The sequence below is a fragment of the Lissotriton helveticus genome, chromosome 6, assembly GCF_964261635.1.
Source record: "Lissotriton helveticus chromosome 6, aLisHel1.1, whole genome shotgun sequence".
In the NCBI taxonomy this organism is placed as follows: Eukaryota; Metazoa; Chordata; class Amphibia; order Caudata; family Salamandridae; genus Lissotriton; species Lissotriton helveticus.
Genome location: NC_136067.1, coordinates 2,029,742,541 through 2,029,766,664, shown reverse-complemented (window position 1 = coordinate 2,029,766,664; position 24,124 = coordinate 2,029,742,541). Strand labels below are relative to the sequence as shown.

General features: G+C 46.7%; 1 protein-coding gene across 13 annotated transcripts in view; it reads right to left on the bottom strand.

Moving 5' to 3' along the window:
• SLC5A6 (solute carrier family 5 member 6) overlaps positions 1 to 24,124 on the bottom strand; it is a 383,801-nt gene that overhangs the window by 190,257 nt on the left and 169,420 nt on the right. For all 13 annotated transcript variants that reach the window (XM_078650001.1, XM_078650008.1, XM_078650013.1 and 10 more), the window contains exon 10: positions 16,631 to 16,743. In XM_078650001.1, coding sequence (XP_078506127.1) covers positions 16,631 to 16,743 — 113 coding nt within the window. The remainder of the gene's footprint in view (positions 1 to 16,630; positions 16,744 to 24,124) is intronic.

Genomic DNA, 24,124 nt, shown 5'->3' with positions numbered 1-24,124 from the left:
TAAGGTACAACAAAATGCTATTCACAATGTAAATCTCCAACCCGCCCTCTCCTATTTTTTCTCTATGGGAGATCCTCACACATGTAAGTTAACTCAATAGTAGTAAATTTGTAAAAAGAAGCACATCACTAGGTAAGTTGTCGTTTTCTTTATTCCGCCCGACAGACTCCATCTACTGGCAGCAACTGCTGATCCCCCACATTCCATGTTCCACTCAGGGAACTTCCCTCGAGCCCCACACACAACATTCCAGATTCAAACACACTCCCCCTTCATTCACAAAGCAACGGAAAATGAGAAGACCATGAAAACAGAATACAGATTAAGAAAATGGGGAAAGACAAAAACCGTGACTTTAGGCAGAAAAAAAAACTAACTACCTTGAAAGGCATACTACTCCATAGTACCCCTGCATCCCTCTTCCACCCAAATCAGCAACAATTGAGAAACTATAATAACAGAGAATACAGGTACAATACAAGGAGATGGATTTGGGTTGTGACCCCAGATGGAAGAAAGAGTCATTGGATCTAATGCAGGACATAATCATGAAACCTGGTCGGAGCAACCTTCACTCTAAAAAGGAACCCTCCCCCCACAAGTGCAATCCCGGTGAACACACTTTTTCTATTCAAGTAACTTGCTTTAGATCCAGGCACCACAGAGATGGCACACTTGTTCTACGTTTCCTAATTTTCCAACACCACCACGCAATCTTTAATTTCTCTCATCCTCACTGGTGCTGAAAAACGTGACACCCCTTTGTTGACAGAACCAGGCCTCTTGACTCTTACCCAGTCACCAACACCGACAGCAAGAACTCTAATACTGTCAGTCCCAATGCTGTACTTCGCCTGTACTGCTGCTCTAACATCAACTACTTTATTCAACTTCTCCTGATCAACACCTTTTCTGGATACCAATCCTTGTTCGACTTGGAGCCCGCAATCCTTCCCCGGAGCAACGTAAATGGAGCCATGCCTATACTTACGTGTGGGGTAGCCCTAACTGCCCACAACATGTCAGTTATGGCCACCCTCCACTGTAACCCATTAACCAAAGCCAGCTGGAAGTGTTCCTTGGTTACATGGATCATATGTTTCCTAGGCCATTGCTGCGAGGGTGATAAAGGGAGGAGAGAATGCGTTTGATGCCGTTTTCCTTGAGGAAGTTCTGCATTTCTCTGGACACCAACTGTGTACCATTGTCGGTCACAAGTTCCTCAGGAAACCCCTCTCAAAGAAACACTTCTTGAAAAAAGTAATGGTAGTCGATGAATTAACGCTATCCACAAACTTCACTTCCGGCCATTTTGACTTATAATCAACTAAGACCAATGCATATTTCGGTGGGCTCCCAATGACACCAAAAGATCTAGCCACATCAAAAGCAAATTTGCACCAGCAACAACAGGATCAATAGGAGAGGGATACGTTACTTGCGACTGGTCACTCAGAACACATATACAGCAGTCACGAACATAGCGTTCAACAGCCCTGTCTAAACCAGGTCACCAGAAATCTTCCCTAACCTTGTGTTTCATGGCCCGAATTCCAAGATGCCCCTCATGGGTTAAATCCAAGATTTTTGTACGCATGCACACCGGACCACTAACAAACCTCCTTTAAGAAGAATCCCACCAACCATGGAAAACTCCTCTCCATCTCTCTCATATGGAATCAGCTCTGAGGACAAGTCTTTGTTGTTGGGCCACCCTATGGCTACAAAGTTCCCAACCATTTTAAGCTCACCACTACTGGACTCAGCCTGCAACCATTCTTGCTCTGAAAGTGCGCCTTTTACAGTATCCTCCACCGAACCTGCCATTTCCAGATCGTTAGACGTCACATTCCACTCACTTTCAGTTAGGGGTACCCTAGATAAGCTGTCAGCTACATGATTCTTCACCCCTGCTACATATTCCAGGCGATAATGGAATTCCCTTCCGCACCCTCTTGTGGTGAAAAGATCATTAAAGGTTAATCATCTGTTCCGAGAACAAATCCATTTCCCCACAAAAAATTCCTGTAATGCTGCACACCCCACTACAAGGCTAGAGCCTCCTTCTCGAAGGTGGAATAAGTGCCTTCCGCCCTCCTTAATGTTCTAGAGGCGAAAGAAATTGTTTCTTCAAGTCAGTCACCTCTTCTACATAAGAACAGCACCTAAACCAACATTGTTAGCATCAGTGGAGATAATGCACCGGTCATTGATGTTGAATAATTTGAGAGGACAAGCAAGAACAATTTCCTGTTTTATGAGCTCAAATAAGTTAATTTCGCAGTCTTAATGGTACCTTGCCCACTCTGTGCGCCACTGTCTTTGCTCCCTCCTTGAGACTAATGTGATGTTGAAATCCTTTCAGTTTCCCTAGTTCCCCGCTAAACACCTTGGGATAATTCTGGATCCATTTATTTCTCGTCAAATGTTCAACCACACCATCAACAGGTGGAGTTGATGGGGGTGTGCAATAAAACTGCTTTACTTCCCTTCTTGATAAAACGGTCAGGTTGGATGGGATCCATAATAATTCCGAGCTCCCCTTTCTCTTCCCACCCCAACAAATTTGCACAATCTTTTACAATATACACGGTTTAGGTAGCAAGATCTTCACCAAACCCTAGGTTAGCCATGAATTTACCAAGAACTTCCACGTTCTTGTCACCATAAGCAAAGATTCTGATATTGAACGCAGGCAATTGAACGCTATCTAATCCTTCAAAATCCTTAGCAGAACCAGAATCAACTAAGAAACTAACCTTTTTACCGTTCACGCCGACCATGCAAGCTGGAGATTTCCTACTGCAGAACACTGCCATGGATGCTATTTCAACGACTCCTTCAGCTTGTGAAGACGAAGAATATAGCGTCAAAACACATGGTTTTCATCATCCGAGTCAACAAAATCTTCCTCAATGGTCTTAACAGTTTGCGCAGAAGCTTTTTGCACTGCCACAGCTTTGCACAAATGCGAGCAAAATGCCCTTTCTTGCCACACTTAAAGCATGTTTGAGTCAAGGCAAAACAAAATTTTGCATTTCACAAATGCGATTTGCTCCCACAACAGAAACATGAAAGTTCCCCTTTCTCAGATTTGGATGAATTTGTCATAGGGTTTCACACAGAATTCGCATTGGACCCGCTCATGTGGTTGCATTATGCTTTGCATTGATCAGCTTAACTGCCCGGGACTGTACAGTTCCACTCACTTCTTTTGCACAGAATGGAGAGTGTTCTATTCTTCTAGCTAAAGTGATGTCAGTTTACAAATCCGGATCCTCGGAAAAGAATAGTTTTTCTTGGATTTTCTTGTTGCATGTTCTCTCAATTAATTGATACAGAATGATTTCCTCCCTGAATTCTCTGTAGTTGCAGGTGCTGGCTAGAGTTCCGAGTGCGGCCACAAAATTGTGTATGGATTCACCAGGGATTTGAGCACATTGCAAAAACTTGTGGCGCTCAAGCACTACTTTCCTCTTGGGATTGAATCTCTTGTCCAACATTTTAATAACGGATCATAGTGATTAACGATCAGTGAATCACCATCATCTCTACCGCCCACATGGGTGCTCTCAAGCGCTAGGGGTAATGTTTTTAAAATGTTCCTTCCTTCGGAACCTATATTATATATTAACAAAGCTTTTTTTCTTTTTGGAAGTAAAAGTATCACCATCAATGGCCTCTAAATAGGCAGCAAACGTGTCCTTCCAATGTTGCCAATGCAATGGAGGAGTCCCAGCTGATTGCACGAAAGGTGGTGATGCTAACACACGATCCATTGAGTGGCCATAGGTGGGTAAGTTGCGGCCCAACACCAACACCAACACAAATGTGACTTGGAAAGGAAAATTAATGTTACATATTGACCCGATTCGGCTAATTTTCCCTTGCACTCTAAAGCATCAACAAAGACAGGATGAGTGTCACCGTGTACACACACTAGATGTTTTAACACACACTTTTATGACCAGGTGTGTGCATCACTGTATGCACCTAACATTACTAAATCAGAAAGCATTTGAAATAAAAAGTTACCAGCCAAAGGTGTGCACATCACAGAGTACGCAACGCCGTCATCAGGTGATCATTCATGAAGAAATTGGGGTCAACCTAAGGTGTGCGCAATGAATGCTGTCATCAAGTGGCTGTGAACACTGAAGTTATGACCAAAACAAAGTAGTGTACATCAGCCTCTCTCTTCCTCAGCGCACCTCAGGCCTTTGCGCCATACACGTCAGTGACAGCAGACAATGAGGATCACTCGCCACATGCCGTCACCCGAAACTCCTGCTTGGCCGAAAAGTAATTTCACAGCAGAAGCATTCACATCTCCAGAACTTCAGTCTGCAAGACAATTCTCACAATTCACTTATCACCTGCGCAGAAGTAGACAGCAAGACAAACTCCAACTGTGCGACATTTCCTTTGGGTTGATCCCGATGCGCAGTACCAAGCAGTCATTCTCAAGAAGATGCTGGACACAATGGACAACTCATCACCATTGAAAAGAAGCATGACACCAGGTAAGTTGCCGTTATTCCGTCTGGCGCACTGCAGCTCCTGGCAGCAACTGATTCCATGTTCCACGCAGGGAACTTCCCTCGAGCCCCACACACAACATTCCAGATCCTAACAATGTGGGAGGGACAAGGGGAGTGGCTGGAAAATGGAGAATACCAATTACTAAATGGAAAGGGTTTAGATAAGAGTAAGGAGGGCTGAAGGAGCGTTAGGGAGGAGTTTGGGGAGCAACTTGCCCCCACACACAGAAGAATAGGCTCATAGCTATCCACAAACAATTTCTAAAGTTGTTACTACACTAAAAAGGGACTCAAAACAGTAGAAAATTACATATGTCCAGCACAATAAATTGTCAACCACTGGTACAGCAATACCTCCCATTGAAAATAATGGCATTAGGGATTTAAAATAAAATCCCATAGGAAATGATGTTATATTATATTCATTCATATTTTAAATAATTTAATTTAACGTTAAGAAAATGAGTACTTAATTATAAAATATTTTAACTGTAGCGTTTTAATTTCTAAGTTAATGTAATACTGGGGGAGGAGCGGGCTTGGCAAGATGGCTGAGTAGAGGTTTCTCTCGGCTCTCCCGTCAGCCATTCATGAATCCGTCAGAATCCTGTGGAATATAAACACAGATTTCCCTGCTGGGCTGCAGGCAGAGGAAAAAAGAACTATTTTCAGCACTCACCTGCCGCTTTACAGACCTGTGCGAGTGGCGTGGGGATTAAACAGGGATTTGGGCCGGGGCTAGCCGCTATCTTGAATATTGGGCCTGGGAGGAGGATGCCGGAAGACCCCGGGATGCTGCTGGCCCGCGCAGGAAAGCCCACGGAAAGAGCCGGAACGGCGGTTCTCGTTACAAGTAAGAGGTGTGGAGAGGAGTCGGGAGGTACGCCCGATACAGAGACGCCACGGGGACCAGGGCTGACACGAGCTGGAGGGCTCCCCCGAAGAGCTTGAACCGGATTGTACACCCACGGGGACCTGCCCCGAGAAGGAGGACTTCCCAAAATATCAGGAGGAGGGTACGGGTGTCCACGGCGGCGATTGTCTCCTAAGAAGCGTGGTGACAGACCAAGCCAGTGTAAAGTGGACCAGAGGCAAGATGCAGGAGCTGCCTGGGACTGGCGGGGCGGTTGCGGTCCCCTGAGGCGCAGGGTGGAGCAGCAGTGCACAGTGTCGATATTGCCATGAAGAAAAGGAGGAAGGAAGTGGGCCCCTTGATTCTCTGGGGGCTCCGCTGAGACTGACCCATACTCCCTTGAATAAAGAGCAGGGTGCAACAGAGGAAAGCAGGGTGAATAAAGATTGCAACCCGCTGGCCTGGCCTGGGACACGTGGAACTTTACTGGGCATAGAGGACCAGGCCAGGGACCGGTGCTGGAGATATAGGAGGCAACCACACCTTGCGGTGATCGACCAGGGTGTGACCAGACCGGTGCAGACACCAAACAGTGGATATAACGGACCCCTTTGTTGCAGACACCACAGTGTGGCGGAGTGCAGCACCAATGGGAGTGGAGCCTACACAGTAGACGCACAAGATGTGATATCTTATAGTCCAAGGGGTGCCCGGAGTTCCTGGACTGAGCTAGTGAGGGCCCTGGCACAAGGCAGGTGGAGTGAACCAGATGCAGAGCACGTACTGTACTCAATGCTAAGAAACATCGCTATGGTCAAAGAAAAAGGAGCTTGTGCAACCCAAGCCAATAAGATTTCAAAGTATGTGCAACCATTATCGATAGCCCAGGAACCCAGAAGAAAGCTTCCACTCCTATGCAAGGAAGTATGCAGGACCTGGAGAACCAGACCCCCCTCAATAGGAGACGTATTGGAGGCCATACATTCAATCCAGGACGAAATTGTCCCTAAAATAGATATAGTCGCCATAGAGGTCAACCTGCTCTCTTGCGATCTTTGGACGGCCACCGATAGAGGCACTACTAATGAGCAGGAGGTGCAAACCCTGCAGAAGGAGGTAAATACCATAAGGAACACTGTAGGGGATCTTCCAAAGAAAGTGGTCCGTCTTAACAACTAACAGAGGACTCCTAAGGGAGATCCAGACAGAATAACCTGCGGGTTATAGGATTTCCCAAAAAGGCAGAGGGCCCATCAGTCAAACCTTTTCTGGAGGACTTGATTGTTGCCGCAATGGCCACCAAAAAATCTTGCAAATTCTTCAACGTGGAAAGGTCGCATGGAGCGTTTGTGCTTCCGCCCAAGCCTGGTGAACCACCCAGGGCCATGAATGCAAGACTTTTTTGCTTCAGGGATCAGGACGCTATCCTGCAAATGGCCTGCACTCGTGGGCCATGGATGTATGAAGGACACCCCATCTCTGTATACCCAGATTACACTCAACAGGTGCAGGAGCAACAAAATCCTTTATGATGGTTAAAAAGTGCCTTAGGGAGTCAAGCTTTAAATACAGTCTCATAATCCCTGCCAAACGTAGAATCGAGAGCAATGGAAAAGTGGTGTTCTTTATTTCGTCAGCTGAAGCCAGTGATTGGCTAGGCTCTTAGGGACATCCGGCCCTCTCAGCAAATTACTCACGGGAGGGCGGCTCCCGACATCTCTCAAGGGATAAAGGGACACAGAATGTAAAGCCATCAGGCGACCGATTACATAGTCCCGGAAGGGTGAGAGTATGTAAGGATGGAACACTGCAATTCTCGGACACCGTGTCGGACACAGGAGCCTAATTCCCAACACCGCAGCTATATACGAATCCTGGTGCAGAAGAAGAGTAGGCAGGACAGCATCATCTATTCAACCTAGACACTGAAGGACGAACTGGACTTGATAAGTGTACAACTGCGCAATGCAGGGAATTACTGAGCCTTTGTTTCTGATAACATGATAACATGAAAAGGGGGATTTGCATAATCAGAAGGTTATTGGCATAGTGTTTACATAATCTGGATTTAATGCATTGATAGTTGGCGGGAAGCCTAACCGCCCCCCACCCCCCTTCCAAGTCGTGGACGACTTAGTAGGGAGCTGGAGGTTTGCCCTTGCAACTCATTAGAAAGTTTACCACTAGCACTGCAGAAACTGTTGAAATGTTATACATGAGTAATGCGGAAAGCATTGCTGCTTTGAAACTTAAGTTAAGGATGGTATACTATCAATTGTATTGTTTTGCTTTGTTGTTGGTGGGGGAGGAATTGGGGCGGCATACTTCACCTTGCATCTTTGCCACCTGGGGGTGCATTTCTGCCCAAGGGGAGGGGTAAGTTTACTATGGTTGGGGTCTAATGTTACGACGGTTCAGGGATCCCAATGCCCTGTACAGTATTGTGTTGTGCACTCCTCATACGATATCCCAATGCCCTGTCGCCTTCATGGATTCGATTGAGATCCCTTGATTTGACTGAGAGATGTCAGAGGACGTCCCCATCAGAAAGGAGGAGGTTCTGTTGGCCATTCAACGATTGAACACTGCTAAAAGCCCGGGGGCTGACGGCTTACCAGCAGAAATCTATCAAAAATATGCCTCCCAGTTAGCGGATCACTTAGTGGAGGTGTACAACGAGGCAGTGGAACGGGGTGAGCTACTGCCCACCATGAGAGAAGCATTAATCACAATGATAACTAATGCAGACAAGGAACCTTTGCTCGCCGGTTCCTATAGACCGATATCTTTATCAAATATAGATGAAAAAACCCTAAGCAGTGTTATGGCGGCGCGGCTTCTCCCTGGGATTCCCCAGGTCATTCACCCAAACCAGGCGGGATTTATTACTAAACGCACTACCGCCCACAACCTTAGGAGGGCAGTGCGTATTTGGCAGGCTCCATGCTTGATGTCAGACGATTATGCAATGGCACTGCTAGATATAGAAAAGGCATTTGACTCGGTGGAGTGGCACTATTTATGGCTGGTCTAACAGAAGTTGGGGGTAGGTGAGGAATTTCTTAAGTGGGTCAGGCTGTTGTACACCTCTCCTGTGGCACGCATCAGAATAGAGAACCTGGTATCCCAAAAATTTGAACAGGGATGCCCACGCTCCCCGCTGCTGTTCGCACTAGGGATAGAACCACTGACAGCAGCATTACGGAGCAGGCTAGGAGTATGGGGGAAATTAAAAAGATGTATTAAACTTTAAAATAAATTAGCAAAAATATTTTTGGGTTAAATGAGAATGTAAAATAATTTTATTCCTTTATTTTAAACGTAGAATAAAAAAAACATAATGCCACAGCACTATTAACAATTTTGATAAATTGAATTAGTAAAAAACTTTAAATTAAAAAAATTCATTCCCACCTAAGGTAAAAATGCATTAATACTTTTTAATAGTGATGTATACAATTAAATAAAAGTAATTGCACTTTATTCTGATGAAAGTTAACTTTACATTTATTTGTTAAATTAAATCAAAATGTAAAAATATTTTATAATTAAATAATATGATATTTATGTCTCGCCTATGCGCTGCTTAGGAAGGAGACCTTTAGCAATTGAATTGCCTTTTCAGGCAAAAACGTGCACGCGTTGCAGTGCCTTCAATGGCAACGCGTGCACGTTTGGCAAATTCCCTTGCGGAAGCAAGCTTTGACAAATGGGTCCTGCTAGCTCCCGCAAGGGGTACCGGCTCACGCCCTCTCCTCTCTCCATGCTGCAGCGCGAGGCGCGCGCTTGTTTACTTTTAGCGCGACGCATGCGCTTGTTTTATTTGACCAATGCAGTTCTATTGTTTTTGTGTAAAAATTTTAAAAAAAACCTTGTGTACGGTTAATGGCAATTGCGAATTCAGTAAGAAGACAGGCAGGAAGACAGACTTTTCATCAGGGTTCCCTTCTACCAGAGAAAAATATGAAAGTGTGCAATGATATAAATAGAAATCTGCTTGCTGTATGGGCTTTAATTTCTAGAATCATTTGAAGCTTCGTTTTGGCAGAGTATTTTTTTTAACCTTACACCTAGTGTTACCCATTCTCGAATGCTTCCCTTTAATGGAAACCGTAAAGTTTGTCCTTGGTGCAGTCTGCTAATTATTGAAATGTAACTTTTGAAAGCACTTAAATGCAATCTTCTTGCACATTTTGTGGCAGCCTATCTTACACTAATAACTTTTTATTGTTTTTTGTCTCACGTAAGGAGTGAACCACAAGCCATGGTCACATGTCAGATTCGCTGGGTCTATCGAGCAGCTTGTGTGGTTGCAGAGAGCCTTGTCGGACTGGCAGGTCTGCTTTCCCTTCCACACTCACTACCCCCAGTCCCACCCCTGTCCCTCTCGCATATTGTCACACTTGGAGGCAGTGATGTCCTATTCCAGGACAGGGTAGGATCTTCACTGTCCTAGTAGTTTCTTTAAATTTCCTCTGACAGCCCCTTGCCTCGTATACCCCTTTTATCTTCCATGCAATGCATCATTCCAGTTTAGCACTGGTGTCTGTGCGGGTCTAGGGGCTTCTCAGTTTACTAGCCATGTCTCTCTGTGCTACACATGACCCCAGGGCGCAGAGTGAGCGGCCTTCTGGGGCTGTGAACTTCCACAGGTATTCCCAACCAAATCAACAAGCGTTGACATATCAATCAGGTTACAATAAGGTCATTCCTGACACCCCCCCCCTTTTCTTTGAAGGAGTCCCTATTCCACAACGGGGTCGCCAAGGAGCGTTTATGCCTGTATCCCACATATGCTACAGGTTTGTCCCGCGCTTCCAAGGAGCTTCCTGTGGAGCAGAGCAGGTGCCAGCAATTCCTCTTCCCGTATAAGTAATGGAGGTGAGACTTGTCCTCCATGACTGACCTCTTCATCTGGGTCAGATCGAGATGAAAAGCAAAGGTTTTTAATAAAATTCTACCAAGATACCATTAGGTCCCGGCATCTTTCCGGGCTGCATCATGACCAGTGCTTTTGTTCATCCAGCATGAGGTCCCGGTCCAAAGAGCCCCTGTCTTCCGGTGAGAGCCACAGGGGGGGCAGATTCCTCCCCCGCCCCTCCCCCAGGAAGCAGGAAGGACTCCATGTATTCCTCTGCAGCCCAGGCCCATTGCTTGCAGAGATCTTAGTAATAGAATGCAAATTCCTCTGCTATTCCCTCATCCGTTCGAATCCTGGAGCCATCGTGCATCTCCAGCTCAGGCATTGATCTAGACGCAACCTCTCATCTGCTCAGCCACGCCAGTAGTCTCCCGGCCTTATCTCCCACCTTGTGCAGCTTTTGTGTGGTCACTAAGAACTGTTCGACCATGTGGGTTTGATGTGGTATTCCCTTGGTAGGCCCTTCAGAAACAGTAACCACCTCCTGTCTCTAGCCTTGGGATGGCCTGCTTCAGCAGCCTGAATCAGCCCCTCTAAGGTCAGGATGGCCTGTTTTCCTGTAGTTTCTTTAGGGAAATCCTATTTTGGGCTCTGTCGCAAAGTGCTGCTTTCAAGCACTCCCAGAGTATCACCTGGGAGCCAATGAGTCCTTTTTCTCTTGGAAGTAAAGCTCCATATTTATGCAGCGCTCAAGTACCTCACCATTCTGAAGGTCCCAACTATCTCCATGTATCCCCCACCCACCCGGGGCTTGGCAGCATCTGCAGGCCTCTTGGGACATCATCGGCCAATGAGCGACCCGGGCTTGGCAGCACCGGGAGGCCTCCTGAGACATCATCGGCCAATGAGGGACCCGGGCTTGGTAGCACCGGGAGTACTCTTGGGACATCAACGGCCAATGAGGGACCGGGGCTTGGCAGCACCGGGAGTCCTCTTGGGACATCATCGGCCAATGAGGGACCAGGACTTGGCAGCACCGGGAGGTCTCTTGGGACATCATCGGCCAATGAGGGACCGGGGCTTGGCAACATCTGCAGGCCTCTTGGGACATCATAGGCCAATGAGGGACCAGGGCTTGGCAGCACCAAGGGTCCTCTTGGGACATCGGCCAATGAGGGACCCGGGCTTGGTAGCACCGGGAGTTCTCTTGGATCATCGGCCAATGAGGGACCGGGGTTTGGCAGCACCGGGAGGCCTCTTGGGACATCATCAGCCAATGAAGGATCTAACAAGACGTTTGTCTTATTCCGAGTATTCTGCTATGAGTAAATATCAGACTTTTGTTCATAACTTGGAGTTAGCAGTTGGTTATTTGCATGAAAAGACATTCCCTGATAAGGACTGTATGGGTTACTCGAAAAATAGTGTTTTTGTCTAGACTAGTGTGATTTCCATTTGTTCAGTTACTCGGAGCATGCATCACTCTATAAAGCCGGGTGTATGGAATAACTGAGTTAATCACAGAGACTGGAAATTGCACCGTGTCCCATGTCCATCTCCTTTTTCATCAGGCTCAGCATGTTTTTGACGGGTATGCTCAAACATAGCTCCTGAACCTTGTGGTGTCCTGGGACTAGAGATGCCACCTCCAGGAGCACCAAGCAGGCTGACACCTGTCTTGAGGCAACTCGGACTGGACTATCCTGTCTGACAGGGTCTAGCCTGGTTTGCATAAGGTCGGTTTAGTGTCCCAGTGATCTAAACGGTGGACTAGGATATGGCATGAGTGAGATGACTTTGCTTTCATTCCTTTTGGCGACCGCAGTGTGATAACTTGTTTTACAATGGTTGCATCCCTGGGCTGTCCTTGCTGCCCCAGGAGTGCAGTTGTGGCCCTCTGCAGACCTACTATGGCTGTGATTGCAGGCGCAGGTGTTTATCTTTGAACACTGTGTGAATTAAGCCCTTTGTGCACTGAGAGTGCAGGTTGAGGGGTTTCTACAGACTATTAGAAGGGTCATAGATGCCAGGCTTCAAATGTTCTCACGCTTTCTTCTTTTTACAGTTGGTGGTGTTGATTCTGTGTCAGGAGATTCCAGGGTAAATGAAGTATGTGTGTATATTGAGCAGTTAACAAATAGTTGTTTGAAGCATGTGCACCTCACTAGGGCCAATGTCTAATACCCAACTGCGCTTCTTGCGTCACCCCTGCTACCTCAGCAAGTGAAGCATCTCAAGGGAGCTGAGAAGGTAATCACACTGCTAACCCTTTCATTATCTCCTTAGCTTTGAGTTACAAAATTTGCAAGACTATGGTTCGAGCATGGAATTATAGTTGTATATGGACAGCCAGCTGCAGCCTGCAGGGACATGGGCAGAAAAGGCTTTCTTGAGGCTCTTCTTTGCTAGGGAACAATGTGCCCATGTCAACTTTGTGTGGCCCCTCTATGAGGCCACCAACTAACTGTATCCTGGTAGCATGTTTGAGGTTGTGTAAGCAATGCTTTTTAGCTAACCTGACGTTCTTGAATGCAGTTCACTTCAATTAGGCATTTCTCTGCACAGACCTCCACAATGGCAGTAAATGGTGCTGTAAACTTAAAGGAGGACTGCACATCGCAGGCGGAGAGTAACTGGCTTGAGGAGGACGACTGCGCGGAGGAGGCTTATTATGGTCATTGGAAGGGAACCCCCCCCCCAAAAAAAAAAAACACTTTCACTTCAAGCAGACTGCACTTAAGAAGGGCAGCATGACCACACTGTCAGGAGGCCCTGATATCCAGCATCCATGTGCTCTACCCTCTTCTACATTCTACCTCTAGGTTACAGGACCATCTCTGTCTCGTGTGATAAACCCCCAACACACCATCCCCTCATCCTACTCTGGAAAAGGATCTCCCTGCATGCCGCAGCACAGCCTCCTCAAGTAGCAGCAACATCTAATACAAGCTTTGGACTTTGCAGTTCATTTCCACCCCTTCTAGAGAAATGATGCCAGATAGTGCGGTCAATATCTGTGTTCACTGTTGAGCCCTTGTTATTATAGTGCACATCCCAAGCCTCCTAAGAGGTGCAGTGAGAAGGGAATCAAGACATCTGCACAGTCATTCACCATGAATGGCACATTTACAGGACTGCTGTCCATGGCGCGAGAAAAGTAACCTTCTTAACAAGCATTGGTATAGCCAATAGGTCTCGCCTTTGGGACCTTATAAGTGTTTTTTAGTTATGCAGCACAATATCCTTGGTGCAACATCATCAACTGTTGCATGGCTAAACACTTAAAAGGTTCCAAAGGCGAGACCTATTGGCTATGCCAATGCTTGTTAAATAATGATTCAACATTAAATTCAGTGTTCTTGTTATTTTAAACATTAAATTTAAAGTTGGGTTTTATTTTATTTAGAAAACTACCCCTATTATTTTCAGTGGATGTGTGTTGCAGTGCCTGTGATTGGTCATGTTAGATTTTGGACTTCACTCCTATTTCTTTTTTGGTAGTAGTAATTACACCTGTACATTTGGCACAACCCCTTCTTCAGGCACATTTTTACTTGGATTTTGTAAATAGTCAAAAGTAATAAAGTTACTCAAAAGTCAAAGCGTAAATCAAACGTGTAAATTACTCACAAGAGGACGTTATTATTGTGGAAAGTCCTGTTACTTAGGAACACCTTCAGACTGCATTGCAGCCTGCATGGAGAACATGGCCTCCCCATAAGCCCTCGCCATAAACAATTTTCTTTTATTATTAAATCAACGGCCCCCAGCGCGACCTCCCCACAGGACACCCCCCTGTGTGACACCCCCCCACCAGCGAGCCATGCCGGCCGCAACTGGAGGAAATGTCTTTTTATACTTCAAAGGTCCATCCAAGAGACATATACGACACCTTCACTAAGTCTGGCTATTTAACTAAATGAACAGGTTAAACATTTCAAAATGCAAAAAAACTATAGGACTGGATGAAAATATTACACATGCAATGTACCAGCCTGTGCCCATGTAATGTACGCAATCTGGTGCTCCTAATCAGGGCATCACTTGCTGCCTTTAATATGCACACAACCAGTGCTCTCTAGAGAAATGCTCTCATGACCCACTGCACTGTGGCAGGCGACCCACTGCTCTTCTGTGGCAGGCGACCCACTGCTCTTCTGTGGCAGGCGACCCACTGATCTCCTCTCCCGCGGCAGGCGAACACAGCGCTCTCCCTCGGCAGGCGAACACAGCGCTCTCCCTCGGCAGGCGAACACAGCGCTCTCCCTCGGCAGGCGAACACAGCGCTCTCCCTCGGCAGGCGAACACAGCGCTCTCCCTCGGCAGGCGAACACAGCGCTCTCCCTCGGCAGGCGAACACAGCCCTCTCCCTCGGCAGGCGAACACAGCCCTCTCCCTCGGCAGGCGAACACAGCCCTCTCCCTCGGCAGGCGAACACAGCCCTCTCCCGCGGCAGGCGAACACAGCCCTCTCCCGCGGCAGGCGAACACAGCGCTCTCCCGAAACACCCGCCCAGTGCTCGCTCGAGGCACCCGCCCAGTGCTCGCTCGAGGCACACGGCCCAGTGCTCTCCCGAAACACCCGCCCAGTGCTCGCTCGAGGCAAATGACTCTGTGCTCTTCCCTAAGGCAAATGACTCTGTGCTCTTCCCTGAGGCACATGGCCAAGTGCTCTTCCCTGAGGCAAATGACTGTGCTCTTCCCTGAGGCACACGGCCAAGTGCTCTTCCCTGAGGCACACGGCCAAGTGCTCTCCCTGAGGCACACGGCCAAGTGCTCTCCCTGAGGCCAAGTGCTCTCTCTCTCCGCGGGACTCGGCCAAGTGCTCTCTCTCTCCGCGGGACTCGGCCAAGAGCACTCTCTCTCCGCGGGACTCGGCCAAGAGCACTCTCTCTCCGCGGGACTCGGCCAAGTGCTCTCTCTCTCCGCGGGACTCGGCCAAGTGCTCTCTCTCTCCGCGGGACTCGGCCAAGTGCTCTCTCTCTCCGCGGGACTCGGCCAAGTGCTCTCTCTCTCCGCGGGACTCGGCCAAGTGCTCTCTCTCTCCGCGGGACTCGGCCAAGTGCTCTCTCTCTCCGCGGGACTCGGCCAAGTGCTCTCTCTCTCCGCGGGACTCGGCCAAGTGCTCTCTCTCTCCGCGGGACTCGGCCAAGTGCTCTCTCTCTCCGCGGGACTCGGCCAAGTGCTCTCTCCACGCGGGACTCGGCCAAGTGCTCTCTCCGCGCGGGACTCGGCCAAGTGCTCTCTCCGCGCGGGACTCGGCCAAGTGCTCTCTCCGCGCGGGACTCGGCCAAGTGCTCTCTCCGCGCGGGACTCGGCCAAGTGCTCTCTCCGCGCGGGACTCGGCCAAGTGCTCTCTCCACGCGGGACTCGGCCAAGTGCTTTCCCTACGAGGGACATGGCCAAGTTCTCTCCCTATGAGGGACAAGGCAAGTGCTCTGCCTTCGAGGGACATGGCCAAGGGGTTTTGAAGGGTAAGAACAGCCAAGTGCTCTCTCAAGGAATATGGGTCAGTGTTCGTTCCGGTCAGCTCCACACTTGCTTTTGGTACACATCACCTCGAGCTTTCCTGGGGCACATCACCTTGCATACTCGTTTTCAACCTTACCTCGTGCCCCCTCTGCACAACATCCAGTGCTGCTCTGATGCACAGGGTTCTACCTACTGGTATACATGGTCACGTATCATTATTGACCCAAAACACTGATGTATGTGTATCTTTTGGTCTCAAAAATACCAAGGATACCAGCATTTTTTCCACTTTGTGAAAACACCTATCAGTGTAAACACAGCCACAAATACAGACACATGCATTAAAGGGCAAAAGCAACAACAGTGATAGACCCCTGAGGACCGCCAATGCAAACATTGCAATGTTCCACTGCAAGTAACCTTCCTAATATGTGAGCATCAAAAGTAAAGTGCATGGGAAAATCAGATTTAATACCAAAGGACCCAGTTACCACTGAGATTTCATAAAATCATAATCTCATCTACTGAAATACTAGTTAGTAACTGCTACAGTGAGGAACTGGGAACAAGAGTTTAAGGTCCTTTGTAGCAGCTAGAGGAAATAGCCGGAGATCTACTGGTGCTATAAAGGGAAGAAGGGGATAAATGTAAGGGTTGGAATTCAGTTTATAACCTCAGGAGCCATTCTGACACTTCCCATACACCATGGAAAGCAATGCTTCATTTGACACATGGTGGCATTTAAAGATAACCAATGAAATTAAAATGCCCTCCACGTTGAAATACACCCATCAAGTATACACAGTGACAAGCGTGTGTAAGTATGTTATATTACTGTGCAAGAATTAAGGAACAGTTTCTCAGATATTAGGTCTTATATAAAATGCAAGACTCGCAGACTCACCAAGAATCTTGGAAATTATGGTGGCACGTGATTCTGAGAGGTCTGGGAAGTAGGGTTTTATCAGGTCCTGCATGGTAACAGTGGCTAAGGAATTAAAAGCTGAAGATATGGTGCTGAAAGAGAATAAACTGAATTAGAATGTGCTGTGGAGTCATGACCCAATATTAAAGAATTGCTGGAAATGATGTCTAAACATTTCCAAATGATTACTTATTAACACATTCAGCACACTTTAAAGGCCAAATTCTATTACTAACTCTCTATTACAGAGGTATCCAACCTTTTCTGTAATAAGAACTACTAATGTTTAATGATAAGCATCCAAAAGTACTAATATCTGTAGTGCTGTAATAGTGACCACATCAGACAGGATTGCATTAGCAGTTACCATATGCAAGATTACTAGCAGTGCTCACCTCAGTTTATCAGTCACAGTCACCAGAAGTAATGTAAAAACAAAGATTTGTCAGTGTCCAATGCCTCTAAAGGGTAAAACATAGCAGCCATAGCTGCAATGCGCCTCACACCAAGGTAATATCATAAGTACAAATTTCACCAAACCCAGATAAACAGCCACCGAAATATCAGCTTTAAATACATTTTGGAAATTCAGCCACCTTTCTACAAACATCAGCTCATGATTTCTGATAATTGACAAAAACATTTTTCGAATACACACTTATAAAATTTTGAAGTACATTTATTAATTGAAATAACCAGAAGCTGGGCTGCAGGCAGGAGAGCTACTGATAGGAAATTTGAGAGCTACTCCGTGGAGAGGCCTACTCTATTGCATCCTGTTAGTAAATTAGTGAGGTGAGTCATGCCATGTTATGAGCTTGACAATGGCTTTTCATGCTAGCAAACTTTGGAAAATAATGGAATTTGATGCCACAGTCAAACATTAATTTTTTTAAACCAACTGTGATAATGTATAGTTCCGATCTGAGAAAAACATTATACTTTAGTTGACTTTAGTGCCCTTTATTCGGTATATTTTTGTATTTTCACTAAAATCACACAAAGCTAACCTAGCAATCACATATAATGTATGCATTTTAGTACGTATGTGCTATTTTTATAGTACAAACCCATGAAACAGAAAGGCGAGCTCTGTAATAACTCAATTTCAATGATGTTCAAAACTATGGATATGAATTATAAGGAAGAGGTTACTTACCCTCTAAGCATAACTCATGGCATGTAGTGCTGATTCATATGGTATGCATGCTACTGCAATGTAGTGTTGGGGTATGACAGCTGCAACTTGTTTTTCTTTGAAGAAGTCTTGAGTTGAAAGGTATATCGACTTCTCATATCAGGTAATGCGCATTGGCATCAGTTCCACTGTTCGGTTTTCCTACTCAACGAACTGGCTATAGTGGAAGACAAGGCAGCACTCAAAGATAGGGCACATGGATGGTTTGTCCAGCAGAGCTACGTCAGGCCACTTCCACAATCCTATTTAGGTGCCGGTTTTAACAGGAGAACGAAAGAAAAATATCTTTGCTTCTGAGTGGGCATCTTACCAATCCTGCCGCACCTGCCCCCTTGGAAACGATTACCGACATCGACCAACTGCCGCCTATGTGGGAAAGCGGAAGAGAGCGCATTACACCTATTATGAATCTGAGGGGAACTGCAACTTGAACGCCGACCGCTACTGAAACCCATCTTTAAAAACAAGGAGAGGAGTTCCTGCAGACAAGCAGTGAAGGCATGCCTGGGAGGCGGAGACATACAGCTGGTGTGCCGCTTCGTACGTTTTATGGAGGCGGCAGGGGAAAAACATATAGAAAAGAACCAACCAGCAACCACTGCACCATAAGAAGCTCACAGTGCCGCCACGCAGTGGACCATTAGCACTTACACCAAGGTCCTTTGTCCCCAAACCTATCGGCAAGTCACACACCTTTCGACCCCCTTTAAATCAGGATCCACACCCCTGGGTATCGTGGGTCCTCTAAGCCTCACGCTCCTCACATCAGGGCTCCGACACAGCATCTTAGGACATGGGACTAATTAGGACTCGACACCACAAGCTGGAGCACAACTCCAACAGAAAAATACCATTAGGTTGTGCAAAGATCAATGGAGTACAGCACGGCCTCTTACTTCCACAGAGCTTTTGACCTGGACTTGCTCCTTGTTGATTCATGTTCCCATGCACACCATTCCCTTTGTTTATTCCTATTTTGGTAAATAAATAATTTAAAACATTTTTAATTCATTGCTATGGCTTTTCATCAACTCATGAGACTTAAAGTCATGCATCTTCATCCATAACGCACCAAGGGCCAGATGTATCAAAGGGTTTCACCCATTCTCTGCCTATGGGAAAATGTGTTCCTACATATGGCCCCAGGTACTTTATGTGTCAGTAACATGCAAACTTAATTATTTCATTTTTTTTAAACAAATGTGTGAAGCTCCTAAGCAAGACTGAACTTTGTTCGACAACTTAAGCTAGTAATGCACTCAGGTCTCTAGTCGAATATTTCAGCATCTAAGAAAGTCGCTTTGCCCACTGAACGAACGGTTAGCTGGATCTTTGTATACCTAATTAGTCGGAGACGAATAATTTATGTCTGATAGCAAAATTGATGTTTTTACCTTTTATATTGTTTGACATTAACCAGGTATCAATCTTTTACAGTAAGCTATTTGATCTTCGATTTACGAATTACGCTGTACTATGCTTTTTATGTGAAAGTTGTTAAGGTTTTTATTAACTAAACAATAAATTATTTCTTACTTACTCAATGAACGAAGATGAAATGGAGCAACAGTGAATCTCCAGCACTGCATGCCAGAAACAGATGCTTACAGAGTAACATTTTCCACTCGTTGCATGTGTAGGTGTAGTTACACAAGTTCTGCGCAGACTGTAAAGCAGCTGTCCCCGTAGCGGTGGCGTGGTGGAGGATGTTGCCTGGAAGAGTGTACTTAGGATTGCCTGGCCCTTGTTGGCTTGTTGACGTGCTAACATGTCCACACACTAATGTTCGGTGATAGAGTGTGGGGTGGACCTGATAGCAGCTTTACATATGTCAGCTATAGGGATGTTACCAAGGAAATCCAAGGATACCCCCCTTTTGTGGGTAGGGCAGGTAATTATCTCTTGGGTTTGGCATAATAAGTTTGAATGCATTTGACCAACCACCGGGCTATGCCCGCTTTGGAGAGAACAAGCCCCTTGCGTGGATTTGAGAATGAGACAAACAGCTGCTGGGTTTCAGGAATGCGTTGAGGGCTCTCTTAATTTCTAGATTTTGAAGGGCCATTTCTCCCACGGAGTCTGGGTGTGTGGAGAACCCGGGAGTTCAATGGTTTGGTTTAGGTGGAAAGAAGACACCACAGTAGATAGAATGTTGAATTTGTCGTAAGGACAACCCGATCATTGGGTAAGAGCTTGAAGCCTACTTACACATCCGAGTGAGGTTATGGCTACTAGGAAAGCTACCTTCCAGAACAGGAACTCTAGACCAGGGCTGGTGGCTCAGTGGACGAATGCCTCCACTGCAGGGGCTTGTGTTCGACCTCATGGTCACAGGTTCAAATCCCGGCGGGTCTACTCAGCCTTTTATCCATCTGAGGTTGATAAAATGAGTACCATTGAGTTGGGCAACAAGAAACATCTGTTGTTTAGCTCCAAGATACCTTCAGGTGAACGTGCGCTTTACAAATACACATGTTATGTCATGTTATGTAGAGTGCATGAATGCAAAGGTTCAAGGGAGGGACCATGAGTTGTGTGAGAACAATCTTGAGGTTCTAGATTGCGACCTCTGGGTGGGATGACCCATTTCAGTCCCTTCATGAATGCCGTAATGACAAGAATCCTGAATAGTGAAGTATGTTCCTTATTTTGGAGATAAGCAGCATCTGCAGCGAAATGCAGTCCGATAGGTGTTTAGAAAAGGCCTGAAATCGGTAAATGAAGCAGACTAGATCTGCAAGTCAGCTTGAGAGGGTCTATCTTTTTAGGGAGACGGTAGTGGACAAAACTTTTCAATTTGGCGGCATAACAGGCCGGCGTGGTGGGTCTACGGGCCTCCTTGAGGATGAATATACACTCAGGAGGGAGATTGAGGTAGCCCGATTCTATGAACTCAGGAGCAAACTAGCGAGGTTGAGTTGCCTGGGCTTCGGGTGCCTGAATGTGCCCTGGCTCGGAGTCAGAAGGTCTGACAGTTATGGCAGCCTCTCATGTGGCGCAAGGGAGAGGTCAAGTAGAACAGGGAACTAAGTCTGTCCAGTCACGTTGGAGCCTTAGGATTAGAGTGAGGGATGTGTGCCGAAGCCTGCGAACCACAAATGGAAGGCGCGGGAGAGTCGGAAATCACAGGCAAATATCCCTGATCAGTTGATCCATGGTGCACTGCCCATGAAATGTAGGTGTGGGATCCTGGAGGTGGTTTGGGAATGTGGCGTTTTTAGCAGTGGCGAAGAAGCCTACATCTGGAAACCCCCAATGAAGGAAGTAGGGGAGCATAACTTGCAGGTGTAGTACCCACTCGTGGACTTGTTTCTGCATCCTGCTAAGACGTTCTGCAGAGTAGCTGTCTGCTCCTGACAAGTACAACACCAGTAGATGGACTCTGTGGTGAATTGCCCATCGCCAAATGCCTTGAGCTAATACGGACAAATGTGGTGATTGTGTTCCACCCTTTTACTGGAGCTAATACATGGTGGTCAAGTTGTTTGTGGTATGAGGACCTCTCTGTGCTGAATGTGACTGAAGAAAGCTTTGAGTGATAACTGGATGGCCAGTATCTCCAGGTGGTCGATATGGATAGTCAGTTGATGGCATGTCCACATGTTGAAAATAGCAATGTGTATGTACATAAGCGGCGTTCATTTGTGTTCACTGTACCTCTTGTCGTAAGCAGAATGGACATTGCAAAACACTGACTGTGTTACCCCGCCAGCATAGACCCATGCACACATATATACAACAGCCATTTTAGGTACCGTGGTCTCTCTGTTTGCGATCGATCACCAGCGCCCTTCCCTGACCCTGCAAGCTTCCCCCATGCACCCTGATCGCCCCCGCTCTCACATGCACAAGTCATGAGCCCTCCCCTCCCGCATGACTCTGCCTCTGAGAATCGCACCCCGCGCCTGACCAACACCTCCTTTCTCTCCATGAATACCCCTCCTTTGATGACCTCTTCCTCTGAACCTAATTGTCTACATGGACCGCTGGTCATCCCTTAGCCTGAGGATACAGTTTATTGCCCACTACTGTATGCACTCGCCTCTCTTGAAAGGAGCCACTATTGATCATGACCTCCCCACCCCCTGAGATTCGATCAGGAGCACACATTCCAAAAGAATCAGCAGAACACTCAGCTGCGTGACAGCCCCCTCCTATTGTATGGAGGATAAGGGCCCCTACTGTAGCCACGTGTTGGAATATCTTCGTACTTCACAATGTCTTGATTGTAATAAAGGATGCATGTGTGCCACAAACCTGTGTATAAAAGACGAAGCCTCAGAGAAACTTGTTAGAGCACCTCCTGAAGACACTATGAGAGTGTCCGAAATGACATGCTCTCCTCATGAGAAATAAACTCTGTTCTTGTTTTCCTGCCTTCAGCGCCCGTCTCTTCATTTGGTAATTATTCAAGATGGGAACTAAGAGTCTCCCTGCATCAGCAGCCTGGGCATCGGGTGCGATATGGGCTGACTTTTCTACAATTGGCGTCCCAACGCGGGGTCCATCAGCGACATAAGGTCCGGTAAGAGAGGTCCAGACGATGGGGTGAACATCTAAATGATTGGAGTATACCTGCCTTGAGAGGGCCCTCGTCCGGCTGCCGATTGAACGAACTTCACCGATTCCGAACGGACCTCTCTCAAGTGACCTATTGTCCTGACTGGAATCCCACAGAACTGCTGCGGTAAAAACATGGAGAAAAGAGAACGATCGGGCGCTGGAAAAAGGAAGGCGAAGAACTGTCCACACGGTCCGGTCCGGGTAAGGTTAAGTAGGACGTCTTTACGTCTGATTGGTAGGATGGCTTTATCCATCTGATTGATTGATTGATTGTTGATATTGGAAACGGTATTTAGATACTGGTATTGTTCATTGATTGGTTCATTTAGCCTTGGGTGCTACTTGAAGTATTGGTTCTCTTGGAGACATTCTCTGTCTGCAAACAGCGACAGATAGGAACGTCTGTCTCCCTTTGCAGATAGTGAAGGATAGGTAATGCAGACTTTTGTCCCCATTGTAATCCGTCATGCCTATCTTTTCTCCCCATTGATTGTTTGTTAATCGGTTTTTATCGATTATTGCTTTTCGAGATATTCCCTGTCTACAAACGGGGACGAATAGGAATATTCTGTCTCCCTTTGCAGATAGTGAAAGATAGGTAATGCAGACTTTTGTCCCCATTGTAATCCGTCATACCTATTTTTTTCTCCCCATTGATTGATTGTTTGATCGAGCATTGAATTGCTCGAAGTTGGTTCTCTCAAGGATCTTCTCTGCCTACAAACGGGGAAGAATAGGAATATTCTCTCTCCCTTTGCAGATAGTGAAGGGTAGGTAACGCAGGTTTTTGCCCCCATTGTAATCCGTCGTGCCTATTTCATTCCTCATTGATTGATTGTCCGAACATTGATTGTTCGAAATTGGTTCTCTTTGGAGGTATTCTCTGTTTGCAAATAACATAGAAAAGAAATACTCTGTCTAGTCTTTGCAAGTAGTGAAGGGTAGGTAATGCGGGCCTTTGTCCCCCGTTGTAATCTGTCATGCCTATCTACTCCCCACTGATTGATAAACCAGTTCCACCCGGACCATTTACTAGAGGTAGGTCATCTGGCCCGACCAGAGAGCACCCCTAGTGAAAAAGGACATATGCAATAATAACGAAGTGATCACTGTATCCTGTTAACAGAAACTTTAGCACGAAGCAAACTAGAAAGAAAATAGGAAAACGAAATCAGTAGGCCACTGATGAATTTTTTTTATTAAATAACGAATAAGGCAACGATAACAATACTTAATGATAAAACATATGATTGTCCTAGAAACAAGAAACGTTAGAAATAAGCCCGTAATAAGAGACCTGAAAACGATAAGAGAAGCCAAGCTTGACATTGCGACGGCCACGAGGCAACGAGGCTTCATCGCCCCTCGCTGCTCCAAACATGTCTGTCCCACCGCCTGCCACGCCCCAATAACGGCAACCTGGGAAAGACAAGTCAGTAGACATCCGCCCCATTCTGGAAACTCCCAAAGTACAACAGGTTTTCGGCCACGCCCAGCCGGAAGACGAGATCTTCAACACATGTAGGGCGGGTCCTGCTGCCAAACGTCGGCCGGAGATCATCACATGGGGTGGGCCTGAGGAGAGGCCGAGGCCGAGGGGATCCGGCCGCGGTGGCGGCTACGACAACCCTGGAGAGTTGTAGGGGGGGGGGGGTGGGGGGGTTCGAGTGTCCATGTACCCGACCCCCCCTCTCTCAGACAGTCTGGACCAG